Raw genomic sequence first — 14,813 nt, 5'->3', positions numbered from 1 at the left:
GGCTTGCTTCCAGAGGTTCCCTGTTCCAGAACCGGATTAGCATTCGAAAAGGGGCCGCGAAGGAGCAAAGGCAGGGAATTGCTACTGGAGCTTGAAGTATCTGACAAACTGGTTCACTCCCTGAGCCAGCCCAAGAGTCACGAGAGCCGAAAACGGAAAACAGCGACAGCAACAGCGAGTCGACTATCGCTGTAGTACTGCTCGGCTAGTTACTACGGAGAGTAGCCGGGAACAATAGTGGGAGCAGACAGATAGAGGCGGCCAAACCGACAACTAGTGGCTTTGGTCTGTACGGCAAGAACTTGGCGTGACCGTTGGCACTAGCAAGAAGCGGCATCAAGGAAGCGTCAGGCACGAGACCACCCCTCTGTCCTTCATGCAATCCATCCTCGCATTTGTCGCTCTGCCGAGAGTTCGAAAAACCAGGAATATCCAGCCACGAACAGAGAAATCGCACAGGCGGTGCAACGTGGCAATGCCAAATAGCACTTTTTGTCATGCGGTGTCGACTGCTACTATATACCAGTGGTAGGAATTAGCTCACTAATGGTCGATTATAGTGCTAGTCACTTCTGGCAACCGCTATGGCTTATATGGCTGAGATTCTGCCCGTATCTCGTTCTGTATCTTCTCTGCGGTACCTTTTTCTCTGTTTTGACTTCTGTTCTTTCTTTTGCCCAATCGCTTTTCCATGCCGAGAGCCCTCCCAGTCGGAGTGCGTTAGTAGAGACTGCATCCATGCAAGATTCAAGCGTTGCAGGAATAGCAGGTGGATAAGCAACCGCTTAACGTGCATTGTTCCACTAAGAAGCAGCGGCGACGGTGGTATGGTAAGTTGTTTAATGAATTACTACGTTGATGGCTTGAAGTCCTCTCCTTTTCGTCGTCGCTAGATGGCTGTTCGTTTTCCTAATCCTTGACCTCCAGCGCTGATATTATCCTTTTGCCATGAACTTCTGGCAGATCTCTCTCTCTCCACGTAGCAGCCTTGTACCACCGCATTTGTGCTTGATAGACAAACAGACAGATGGACGAACAGAAGGACCGACATAACGACAATCGGGCAACGATGTTGAACGAGTGGGAAAAATAAGCGCGCGCGCGCGAGAGAGAGTGGGAAAGGGGAGAGGCCATCAATGGAAAGGCGGGCTCCGGGCGAGCAGGAAGACAATACAAAACATGTGATAGTCGCTACTAGTCACTGCACTAGCAATACATACAGCCACGCATAGACAAATACTACCACTCACGCTCAGATAATAATAACTCGGTCGACCAAGCGTTTGCCGAGCTCACCCATAAGGATCCCATCACACACACAAACAAACAAACATATACACGAGCAATATTTCTCGCAAATACAATCACGCGCACACGCAATCATAGCGGCATACACAGTACTACACACACGCTACAGATACGGTCATTTTGGCCACGCTCTGACTCTGTAGGTGTTCAACAGCTGTGGGACGTCGATGCGCGAGAGTGGATATGTTTTCATTTTCTCGTGGCGGCAGGATCGGTGGCCGGCTTCGACATGTCAGCTTTGACCTAACATCTGTGCATGTGTGTGTGTGTGTGTGTGTGTGTGTGTGTGTGTGTGTGTGTGTGTGTGTGTGTGTGTGTGTGTGTGTGTGCTGTGTGTGTGTGTGTGTGTGTGTGTGTGGTGTGTGTGTGTGGTGTGTGTGTGTGTGTGGTGTGTGTGTGTGACAGTACGTGCCAGACAGACATCCGCATATAGACAATATGTGAATGGCGAGCGAATAATGTTTCTCGGTAACCGGTCCATAATCAGAGACACCTAATTCGTTCGTATAGTATAACTTCTCGTCATCTTCCACAGGTAATGATTCAACCACGGTGGATAAAGTTTTGAAAAATGTATAAATTTACCGCTGCACAAGGCTGGACGAGAGAAGCCATAACCTTCTATTATCTTCTAAACTCACACGAGATAGACGGAACACATGTAGATGGATGGTAACTGACCCGTGTTTAACCCGGGTACGTTACTATCCCTCACTACGAAGTAGCCTTATGGAGAGCAACGGTGAAGCAGTGACACGACGCTCTATTACACATCCCTCTGGCTGTAATAGTAAGGCGTGAAAATCAGCTGCTGTTACAACGGACTCATTATGCCCTGTGTCTAGGGCAATGAATTGCTGACTTAGCCGGATAGGATGCTTGCTTTATCCTGTCGCCCCCATCAAACGAGCAGTAGTAGCTCCTTGATTTTCTGATAGAACCCATTCGAAATGGATGACGACCGACTGAAGGACGCTTCGACCCGCTTCAGGCCCCCCGGAGTAGCAGCCCAAACGAACTGCTAAGCCGCGGCTACATTCAAAGAGCAATGTTACTGGCAAACTATTCCATGCTAAACGTCTCAAACAACTTCGGGGCAGTTGCTTGGCCCCCCATGTACGCCTAGATATTGTGGATCACAACGCAGACACCGGTTGGTCTGGTTCACTAGTAATCAGTAGGTAAAGTGTGCCGCTAGACACGCAACTAATAGTCCACTTCGAAGACCTCAAACATTAGGGTGAGACCGCCGCTTGCGTCTTGTTTCTTTCATCCTTCCCCTTCGATGGCTTTGCCCATAGGCTACTACCTATCTCCCTTACTCGTACTTTCACCACGCTAACGCCATTTTGAAATACCAAAACGAGAAAGGGAGAGAGAAAGAATTATCATGCCAGACATCCCAATGGTATATGCATGTCGGCAGGGTTGTACCTACAACAAACAAACACCACCCACCGAGTTGAGAGGATTCGGAAACTCGGTGCAAGCAAGGAGGAAAAGGACGGACAAAACACGAGGGACAAAGGGCAACCTCACATACGGCAAAATAGGAACAGCAAGCCGCATTTGCTTTTGATGAAGTGGATTCGTTTAGTTAGAGAGTTGTAGCTTCGGATCGTTTGGCGCCTCCTCGGTACTTCGGATCCTCGTGCTCGATACCGCGTGAGTCAGGTGAGCCGACAGCCACCGCGGTCCCGAACCTCCGCCACCCTTTGCACCACCACTACGTGGAGGATGTAGCGCAAAACGAGTTTCATCCAATGAAGTCCCGCGGGGCACGCGTAACACATAATAAGCGTTGCCCAGAGGGTAGCGATGGCGGTACCTCGGACGATGCACCTGCCCATGCCGCAAGAATGAGGCAACGAAACGATGGACTCACCAGCTTCATAAGGCTTCCCTCGTGCTACGCTCAAACCGCCAACACGCTCATACTACCCCGAAACGCACAGCCTTAAAGTACACACCCGGAGCTGAACGCTAGCGACCTCCCTAGGCTTCTGTTTTCTCCTGTCTGTGGGTCGAACAAAAGTCGAGAAGTTTGCCAGCACTATTAGCTGCGTAGTTCCACCACTCCATCGCTGTACAACGACTCCTCTTAGCAAAGAGAAGAGTTAAAAGGCTAACTTGTTTGTTGTTTAGTGTGAGCACCGTTGTGTCGGTCGATCTGTCTGTCCATGACGCTAGTTCTGTTCGCTGGTTCGTATCAAACGAACCCCCCACGGGTTTGCCACGAAGGTGTTTGACTACAGAGATTCGTACGTGTAACCTTTATCCGCTAGCGGCAGTGGCGGTAGCATCAGTTTCGCTCCCAACGCACCTAGGTCCCTAACGGTCCCTGCAGGCTATCCGTGCAGTTGCCTACTTCAAGACTCTGTCTCAACGCAACTCTTCTTTCATTGTTAGCCGTTGCTGTACGAGCTAGCACAGCAACAAAGCTGCTCCCGAAAACAGCTACCAATCTTCCCTAGGCCAGCCAGCCACCTTTCGGTGTGGCCTATTCTCGGCCAATAACAGTTCGACCATTCGTAAGCCAATCGTTTGTCTGCTCTCCTGCCGAAGTAACGTACAGCTTTTTAAAAAGCAATCCTTTAGTAAGTGAGTTAGAGGTGAATGATGAACCGCTGGTTCGTTTTTCTCGAATACGTTCTAGGCAAAGTTATTTCTTTCTGTCCCACCGGTGGCGCCGAGCGTCTCGAGTTGGGACGAGGTGACCTTTCCCCATTGAGTTCACCCGCTAGTTTGTTCCCAGACTTGCCCTGACACTTATCGCTGCTCTCGATGACGCTCCGCAGTACGTAAAGACTACTCGCGCTAGGCCGAAGAATAGGTCATCAAGTTCGGACCAGACAGGAAGGCATCCGCTGGTTGGAACAAAAGCGAACCTTCAGCGGAGTGAGTGTCAATAACAGGACACGGTTATAGGCGAAGGGGCTTTCAAAAGTTAGTGACGAATGTGGCGTTGTTGCAATCGTTGTTACTGTCGACGCTGTGAGTTTCCGCTAGACGCGTGACGCTCTCTCTGTTCCTCGGGTGTCGTTCGCGTACTCGCGTGAAATGGCCCCCCCCTTACCTCTGCAGCTGCCGCTGCGATACAAACCCGGGTCGATTGTCGATCGGACACGGTGCCGTAGAAAGTCAAGCTTGGCCCCACTCGTTGCCTTGAGCGCTTAAAGGTTATCAGTCACAGGATCGAGCGGTCGAATGCAAATAGGCGCAGCAATGTGAAAGCAGCACAGTATCCAAGTCCAACTACTGTTACTGCCGTTGCCCTCACTGTACCAGTAGAAGCGGCAAGGAGTGGGGTTACAGGCGGCTTTCAAAAAAATGGGGCATTAGTCAATAGCGAACACGAAACCAGAGAAAAGCGATGGAAAGCATATGGAACGATGCCGCTCAGGGAACGCTCAACGTACTCAAAATAACAACAATAACAATGACAATGCGTTTATATAGAAACAGAACTAGGCAGTGAAAGAGTGCAAGTCAGTGTCTATCAGGCCTTGTTTCCATAAAACACATGAAAATATTTGCATCCAAAAAACATGAGCGATATTACTTAGCTGAAACATTTTTGAATTTCCTACCGCTTTATGTTTTTCTTGCGATGCATTAAGCAGTTCGATGACACACGATAAATCGAAATAATAACACTATTAATACTAAATAGTACATATTGTGATGTACATAAATATATAGTAGCATTGATTGCGCATCATGTTATTGCTGGATGACAGTGAATCCTTTTTGGGAGGTGAGCAACATATGGCCACAAATGTGATTTTTTTTAACTTATGGATGGTGAAATATCCCGCATTTCATAGCTAGCGTTAAGTGGACTTGGTAATTCTGTAGCGCTTTTACTGTCCCGTGGCAAAAAACTGGACAGTCACTTTTCATCGCGTTCCTGCCCGACGTCAGACCGTAAAAGCGGCTCCATTTTGGGTCTATGAAGACATGTGGCAGGCCTAGTTGCCTAGCACTACTCCACCTGAGGCAGCTACCAAGTCGCCGACCTGGGCCAAGACCGTGTCGGTCACTCATCAGTATAATTGAGTGGTGAGCTATTACGCCACAAACAGCATGTGGCCATCGGGACAGAGCCGCGACCTCGTCGTTTGTGCGTGAATCCATACAGACACATATATCCACACAGTACAGCATAAATAGACGACGAGTTGACTGCCAGTTTCCCAAGTTCCTGTTGTCGTTTAGGTTCGACGCAAATCTATTGGGACGCATAAGACATGGTAGGCGACATGGGCCATCTCAATCTTTCGCCTTTCACGTCCCTTACGCGAATCCTCTGTTACAGGCCGGATAGCAAGCCGCCTAAGAATCCACTGGCAGACCGGTAGTATGCTCTCGACGTTTGCTGCTATCGCCACATAAGAAGATGAGCCAAATCTTGCGGAAGATCTGTCAATAACGCTGTGATGGACGGTGCTCGGTATAGCTGTCTTAGGTTCGTTTAAGACCCGCCACGAATCTCGCAAAAAAGACAAGTCGACAAGGCGACTGAGAGTCGCCTAGCTGTTTAACATCGACCCCCTAGAAAGTCCAGTATGAGGGGTTGGCTAGCAGACAGGGAGGTAGTCAGTTATGAAGTAAGCTGGAGTGGGCTATAGGGTTACCCGCTCTGCCGGAAAAGGTAAAGCGAAAGCAGCCAATGGGAGGTGGAACCTAGGCTAGATCTCAAAGAGATCTTCGTGGATTTTTGTAATGGAAAAAACTGCGGCTGATGTTATCAGAGTAAAAATAGAAGATATATTGTAGAAAATTGTACTACCTAATAGAAATTGTTAGCTGTAAATATTGATGCATATCCATACATGGGCAGAGAGCAAGAGCCGTTGAGTGCACCATAGATATCTGATCATTTTCACCCTGTATATGTAATGACTTAACACAATAAAGGAAGGTCATTTACTTTGAAAGGGAAGATCCGAAAGATTCACCGGGCAAAGACAGGATCATTAGCTCTGTATTTCGTCCAAGATATCATCTCTACCAGAAACCATGGTCATATCCTTTAATATTTTCCCATACAGTTACGAGTCCGTAATTGCACTTCCTAACAAAGCGAGTGTTATGATAGGATGACCTTCAATATATTTATATGATGACATCTGGCTAATAAAGAGGCTATTTTGATTTTAGTTTATTCAACGTCTGTCGAAGAAACCGACTGAGTTTATGTACATCTATTAAATGTCAATCGAGGAAAGAGGGTCATCATCGGCAAACCAGAGTATGCCTGTATGCATCATCATCAATGACGAGATACACCGTTTGGGCGCTGCGGTTCATGTTCTGCGTTTGCTTAGATATCAGATGATAATTCCATCACTAAACATTTGTTATTTTTAGTTTTACCACTTATTGTTGGTACCACTCCACTTTTAGGAAAAAAATAAGCAGCCGACAAATGGAAGTCTGCCTTGTCGCTATAAAGCTATCTGAGATGCATCAAATGACTTGTACTTGACTTAGTTAAAATGGTGTACCCGTATGTACCGTGGAAGCTATTTCCAATGTAATGTGAATAGATAAACTACATTATATAGAACGGCCAACAACTCGCATGGTGCCCGATCAGTAAATAACCTATTTTCGCAACTTGAAAGTTACAGTTTTTTTAAGTATCTTCTCAACGAAGGCCTACACAGTTTCAAAGGATGGCCTGAAGCATGCTATATATTTTTTTTCTAAGAAAATAACTAACTTGTGAATCATTTGCATTTCCTCCAACCGTATCACATAACTGCAAATCTAAAATCGTTGATGTAGAGCGCTCTTTGTCGAGTGAATCACGTATAGCCTCTTCTAAATAGGCCTAATTGTTCACAGAAACCGGTACACCCTAAATGCGTTCGGCGAAGCTCTTTCAGATATATCGCTGAAAATAACTTGGCCTAACTGACACCAGGTAGACCGCTCTTCTTCAGGAACGCGTCGGGCCCTCGCTTAGGATAGCTTTTTAGGATAGCATCAGCTGTTTCTCTCCAACGATCGAGATTCTCTGCATTTTTTTGTTGCATTTTCAGGTTGAGCACATCCACTGACTATGTGGCAGCCAGAGTAAACGTATAGGGTTTTGAATGTGACACCGATGAGGAGCTTGTGCGCGAACTTCCTCATTGAAATGTCGCATTGATAAGTGTGCCCTTTTCATTGTTTGCACTAAAGAAGGAAGTTGTATACAATTTGGACAAAGAAGAGGAATACATCGTTTGAACATGATCTAATATATATACCGAATTAATTGAAACCATTGACAGCGAAATAGATCATGTGGGCGTGTGTTTCGTCAAGCTCCCTGGCGCCTAACGATACAATCAGAGTGCAAGATAAATACTGTTTGTAAATTCTTCACCCGCATATTTAGAAAATCGCACTTAAAAGGTTATTTCGGATATTGACCTGGCTGATCTCTAAAGTACCCTATGTCACTAATATCTCACTGTTGGATTACATAAACCCACTTGTCTGCTAATATCATAGAAAAGGCGCACGCTTTTTTTCCTAAAAAAATTTCAAACAAAGAAATAATCAAATTGTATGTGGCAACCCCACACAAGTGCCCCAAGTGAGAAGCCAATTTTTCACATTATACATATAACACATGCAAAACTGCTGGCGGAGAAAGAATATTAAAAACTTGGCAGGCATTTTATATTTCTAGTGATTTGTCTTGCTTGGCGCTACGTTGAATTCAACGCAACACTAAAACTAAAAAGATTACTCCGGTCCAGCCTGTTCATTCGTTGCGCATAGGCTCTTATGCATGCCTAAGTGCCTTCTACGCCTCGCAGTAGTTGCGGCTGTAGTAGGTTCATCTACTTACCAGTGAGGCTGGCCTTCCTTGCGTGGACGCACACTCCAGCACCACTGTTTGCCCCTCGATGAATGGTCCTAACAGGGCGCCAGGTTCAAGTGACCGGCCGTCTAGCCGCATCACCGGCTCTTGGGGCTCCACTGCAAAAACAACCGACGGGACACACAGGACGCGAAGAAGCATTACAATATTATTATATTCGAAGCAGACATAGAGTTAAGTCATCTTTGTCGTCTTAAACATCTCGGCTGGTCACTGTTGACAACGGCGGTCGGATTCGATCTCCCCGATCTCAGTCAATCTCTTAGGTATGATATGTACATGTGTGTGTTCTGATACAATTGACTTGGTCACAGGTCAATATATGTAAAGGCGAAAAATTTACAATAAAATCTCTACAATATACTGTTGCGTTACTTGAATGATGATTTTTTTTTTTTTTTTTTATGTTTACGTTTGTGTACCGGATTCTTAATATCAATTAAAGGCATTTACGCCTGCTGTTTGTTTCATAGAGGATACGTGCGCATGTATACCCCAATGGCATAAGCGCGACACAGCCGAGCGAATGTTCGAATGAAAGTGATCATTTATCTTTGTTTGTTTTACTGTTATCACGAATACCATTATTTTTAACCTTTATGTATATACATAACCATATCCTTGAGATGACAACGAAACCATAGACACCCTTTTCTATTAAACACAAGTTCTGCTGAAGTTATAATATCATTTTGTTCTATCTGCCACCCGTTCAACCAAATCGTAAAAACAATACTAACATTCAATATATCTTACAGAGTTCGCATCATCTTTCCGATCGAACTATAACTTCATAAGCCTAAAATATAGATTTAATCATAATATCAGCTTAATCAGATTGTACACATGTGGGGTGACGTCAGAATTTTAGAACTAATCTCAATGATGCATTAGCTCAGAACCAGATCCATTGTTTTGGAAATGGCCGTAAATGCATTACGTTTCCGTATAAGCAACGTAAGCACATATGTATTGACAAGATCGCCGTGCACAGCCGCTACACATCCCCACATTTTACGCCGTTAATTCCCTTGGCAGTCTGCACGATTCTTCAATCCCACTCCATATATCTATGCTTCATTCAGTATATCGTAATGGCAGTAGCTTGCTTGTATCATCCTCCAACGATTTTGGGGGTTTTTTTTTTTATTTCGTTATCTCTGTCGATTCTTCGAATTCCACTGTCTCGCTTGACTCATATGCAAATACAATATCAACAATGAGACGCGATCGCCGATCCGATCGATACAACTGTCAGCTAGACTAAGACAAACTCAGTCGATTGATTGCCAGCGGGCGAGAGCCCTCGAGATCATTGCGGTAGCACAGATACAAACACACGTTTGAGCATAGTTTGATAGGGGGATCCTGAAAGAAATCAAAAATACCACCTTGCTCCCCCCCCCCCCCCCCCTTCAAACAGGGAGATCAAAATTTCTATTGGATTATGAAAATGTTTCGCTTCACCTTGACGCTCACAGAGGCGCTTATCGTTAAAGTATTACGCCATAGACATTTAATCATCCCAATAGGTTTTTAATGTCAACGAATCTCGCCGACTTTAACCGATGACGATTGCAATACTCAGTGTTTAGTGGCTCCTACCACAGGCTCCACACGATGGTGTCCTACTATCGTAGGCTATACAAACCTAAATTCTAAAATAGTTACCTATTAACATTGTGTCTATCTGTCTACCACCATTGCGGATACAGCATTTTATTAAGCGAGACGCTGAGCGACAGTAGAGGTAACGTACAAAATCCATAAAGGGGTAAACTGAGAAATTTATTTCTCTTTGTATTGCTAGACTCAGCTCGTTCTCGTAGCATAATGGTACAAGTTATAGTAAATAGATGAAGAACCTTCATCTAATAGCAAATAGGATTGGCTGGATCGGATATACGGATATTTACAAAACCCCTTGACAGATCTCCTAGACAACAAGACAGCAGCAGTCGAAACAATACAGAAAGGGACGCTGAGTGACAACACTTGCAACCGGAGGACGGCGAAGTAAACAGAATCATTGTATGTCAGCAGCCCGTATGTTGCTCAAACACAATTTAGCCTGAAAAGACCCATCACAAAGCCGGAGCGGAAATCGTTCCTGAAATCGGAGTCATCGTGCCTTTGCTTGCCATCGACTAAGCTTTGCAGACATGATGTTCTATCGACTCGTGTTGATTTGTTGTCGTTGCCATTGGCTTACCTTTGTATCAATGCAGACGTCATCATCAGCATCGCTATAGGCACCAGCGACCTCAAAAACATCAGCGGTAGCAGCGATGGTACACGTATTTTCAAGGCAGAGTCAATCCATACTGATGCACCGTGACACATTGTGTAAAGAAACAATATAGACACGCTACATGCAACGACCGATACTGAAAATCTTGCGGCGCCTCGGGAGACGACTCTGCTTACAACGTTGGCGGCGCTTGCCGACACGAACCGGTCCTGCATCGAAGTGTACAGGAACGAGCTCTGCGTGTACACGAAGGAAAGACCCAGAATAGAAGCTAACATTGTCCACGAAGGAAGTCAATCGTAATAAGAAATCGCTTAAGCAGCGGTAGCAGTTCCCATCGTCGTTTATACATATATCCAAAGCTCACAGCTGAAGGAGTTGCGCCGCTGATCCACGACAGTCACAGCTAATTTACCGACACCAAAATATACATGGATAATTATTATAAGGCACCAAAGCTATAGTAACGGCATATCTATATATCAATAATCTGTGATCGCCTTGATACTGATCAAAATTAGATGCGATTGGCACTCCTATTTGCCCATTTTGTAACACGGTACCGTCTCTCAAAGGGGCCTCAAAGGGTCGGGCGTTTTTAACATAAACGTCACAATCGATGACATTTATCAATATTTTTATTTCATCAATGCAGTTTATACATACACTGTGAAAGCTAACAATCAACTGGTCGCTATTATATAGATTGAATAGAACGCATTTACGATTTAGTACTGCTATTATATCATATATACGCTAAGAATTTCGCCAGCCGTACGAACCAAACTCGATGTACGATAGCTTGAATCGTTGACGAAAACAACTCTTTTACGATAATACATGGGCGAGGTGCTGACCATCTAAACAGTGAATGAACACAATATAGGCTGAGATGCATCGTAGTACATAGTTTGTAAGCGTAGTACTACTCCCCGCAGTGTTAGAGATCGGGTAAGAAGGAACTGTGTAATGCTCATGACGAACGTCATAAATTCATTCACTTGATTGCTTCGAATTATTATAAGCAATGCAGAAGGCATGCACTTCTTGATGGAAGCGACGGCTGGAAGAAATATTTAACCATTTTTCGAAATAGATCGGCGTGGCCACAGTTCAGTTCGAGCGTGTCTTCCTGCAGACACAAAAATCTAATAGAGAACACCGACGTTGTCAAAGTCGCTCACATCTATAACAACATTAGGACCATATGGTAAAAGAAAGGAGCTTACTCAACTTACGGACGCTACCCGGGCGCTTACTTTTGAAAATTTCAAAGTTTTTCGCGTTTCACCAGCTAGCTTATGGCTCAAGCAGACTATATTGTAAAAATAATGCCTTCACTACTACACAAACCTGCACCAATCGTTCATGGTACAATTCACAGAATCGCGTTTCTATTAAAGAAATATATATATATATATATATATATATATATATATATAACTTTACCTGATTATCAAATTTTATTAGTCGGACATTTGGACACGCGATTAATCTCATGGTTACAGACTCTCTTTGAGCAATTATTATCCTCCTTTCAAATAAGGTACAGGCAGGTCAAGTGTACATTTTCTCTCTTTATAGTCTTCGCGATCCGAAGTATTTCGTTCTTGTTGAAACCGTATAATTTACTCAAGGTATCGTCGTGCACTCTCCCTACCGTTTAGCATGGTTACCTCAGTTCTTCGTTTACCAGCTCTATGCTTACCATGGCTACTTCTGGTGTTGCCTTTATAGGAAGGCCATTAATATTGGCTGGTGAATATCTAAGTACCTCTAGCCTCACCCTTAACTCCTTTTTCTTCCCGACGCGTCGCTTTTTCGCCGTCGTCGTCTTCTTCTTTTTTCCCTGAAGGTAGCTACTAAACCGTGCCCATGAGGTTTCCTGTGCCCCCAATATCCGAATTACTCCCATATTGGTCCGTTCGCTACACTCTTTCATTGCCGTTTATCCTAGGTTCGACCGCAGTGGCATCTTTGAGGAACGGCGATCCGGTTGGCAGGCGAGCCTCTGAAAGTCTTTTGAGGACCATGCTCTTTTGCCCTTGGTTCTTTCTGCCAATGTTGGGTGTGGCGGTTGGAAAGGAAGACTCAGGCACCCCCTGGCCCCTTCATGACTGCCAATACAATCAGCCGGCCCGCTGTAGACTAACGTCTCGATAAAGCCTAACGGCAAACGCAGTAGCAGGCGAAATGTTAAACCCTAAACGAAAAGGAGGGGTGAATGTGCAGTCGATGCTGCTGCTGACAGGTTGCTATAGCGGCCATTGCTACACAACCTGATCTTGATGCTGTTGTAGGTATTGTTGCAATATCCACTTCGAAATCGGCAGCTTTAAGTTGTTGAGTGGCTCAGTATTTCAACAGGTCATTCAGCAACAATAAGGATGAGTTCTAGATCGATAACGACCTAGACCACAATGACGAGACCGAACGTGCGGGACATTAGTAGAAGTCGAAGTGTCCATTCCGATAAGGCCAGTTGCTTTTGTTCGTTAGCAAAAGTCAGTATCGTGTCTGGCTTAGTTGGGTTAGGAAATGTTAACGCAGGCTGGTATAGCTGGTCACTACCAACTGCGCAAGCCAAATCGCCTCCAGCACCGAATTTCTGACGGAGACACTTGATTGCCCATCACGAACGGACGTTTACCGTGTAGCATCGTCAGCCACGGTTCCTACCACAACTACTTGTGGTACCATTGCTGTTGGCACATACACTTCCACCGCTCGTTTTGCTCCTGTACACAAAAATAGACATTTATCCTCTTTCTGTGACCATCTTCAGTCGTACCACTTTCCGGTAAAGCTTCATTCTTCTTTACCTCCTTTTGAAACACTTGCCAGTTGTGAAAACGGGTAGCGGTAAGCGGTAGTTATAGTTGGTGGGCGGTAAGACTTGTGACCGCAGATAGTTTTTTTCCCTTAGCACTTTACCTCATTGAACCCTCATCCGTAGATGAACTCTCTTTGCCTTTCTTCACTTCTTTTCTTACGGCCATACGAAGATACGTCACCCGTCCACATATATGCAGTTATTCTGCGAGAGCTTATTGTTCTTGCAATAGCAGGAGTAGGGGTAGCATGGCTATTTAGCAGCACCATATATAGTAAGTCTTGTCTGTTCTACACTTTGCCGGTCTACCTGGCCCAGCCGTTTCTTCCTACAATGCGGCCTCAGCTCTCATGTATTGGAACGCAAGGGGTAAGCCCTTGTGCAGGGGCGAATAGGGCGGGAGAGGAACCCTGTCTATGTCATTTTTTCCTCTTTGTCGACTCCCTTTTCTCTCACCCATGTTTCCCACGAGACCGCGTCTGATATGGAAATGAGCATTTCCAACGTCCGCCGCTTCTCCTTGACCACCATGACAGCGCCATTAGATTCGTGCGTCGCCTAATAGTTGGGTAGCTGCTGCAAAGCTAGTAGCGATAGTAGATACGATGGCTAGTCTTGACGCGTTAGTGGGTGCAGCAGAAGGGTCAGCGGCAAAAGAAGATGGCTGAGTCGGCAGTAGCGAGAAACGTAAGAACGACTGTGAGATAGGACGCAGAGAACCCACCGACCGGGGAAGGCACGGCAAAGAAGACGTGTGGGCTGCGGGATTTTGGGGAGCGGTGGGGGCGAGGGAATGAGAGCTTCCAACGAGATACTACTATATAGAGGCTAGGTTTCTTTACCGAAACTGAAGCTAAGCGATAGCTCGAATGGCATCACTGGTGGCGGTGGGAGCATCGCTAGTGGAAGGACCATTAGATAGCCTTAGGAAAGCCAAATCCGAGATGAAGAAGACTGAAAGGTGGAGGTTAGAGACCGACCAAAGGAGCGGTCAAGATCTAGCGAAACAAGGTTCGCTACAGAATTTGCCATCATTCGAAGAACCGGACCGGCGGGCCAGCAGAGGAATTACAGAGCGGTCTGCTGCTGCTACTAGGGCAAAGACGGGCATACATGTCCATAGGAGTAAAGAGATACGCGTACACATCAATGATGCCGTGGAACCTTCTACAGAAGCGCAGAAATATCAGCCACTTCTATTACATCCGTACTCGTTGTTCCGACTGGTCGCGATTATAGCAGCCCGCAGCAGCGATGCTATTGCCTCCGGTAGCCTGTTATGGCAACTTCTGCTGCTGCTACTATTAGTGCCTAACGAAAAATGAACCCACACCCCCGTCGTTCTAAGGCTTAGCTTGCCCTGTTCGTTGCCTACATGGATCTCTTTAGCAATTACTTCGGCTAGCAGCAGAAAACGTAGCAAGAATTACCAGGGGTGATATAAAATGCTATTTCCTGTTATTACGAGAGCTTTCTATCAGGAAGGTCAGCGGAGAACAAGAGATAGGTTGTTCTAAACATTCGTAGGTTGGCAAAGC

General features: G+C 45.6%; 1 protein-coding gene across 3 annotated transcripts in view; it reads right to left on the bottom strand.

Moving 5' to 3' along the window:
- The window catches only part of LOC111253045 (hemicentin-1-like), a 166,893-nt gene that overhangs the window by 48,706 nt on the left and 103,374 nt on the right, over positions 1-14,813 (bottom strand). For all 3 annotated transcript variants that reach the window (XM_022811884.2, XM_086992142.1, XM_022811885.2), the window contains exon 4: positions 8,159-8,289. In XM_022811884.2, the coding sequence (XP_022667619.1) occupies positions 8,159-8,289 (131 nt within the window). The remainder of the gene's footprint in view (positions 1-8,158; positions 8,290-14,813) is intronic.

The sequence above is a fragment of the Varroa destructor genome, unplaced genomic scaffold, assembly GCF_002443255.2.
Source record: "Varroa destructor unplaced genomic scaffold, Vdes_3.0 BEIS01000006.1, whole genome shotgun sequence".
Classification (NCBI taxonomy): domain Eukaryota; kingdom Metazoa; phylum Arthropoda; class Arachnida; order Mesostigmata; family Varroidae; genus Varroa; species Varroa destructor.
This window is presented reverse-complemented; position numbering and strand designations above follow the sequence as displayed.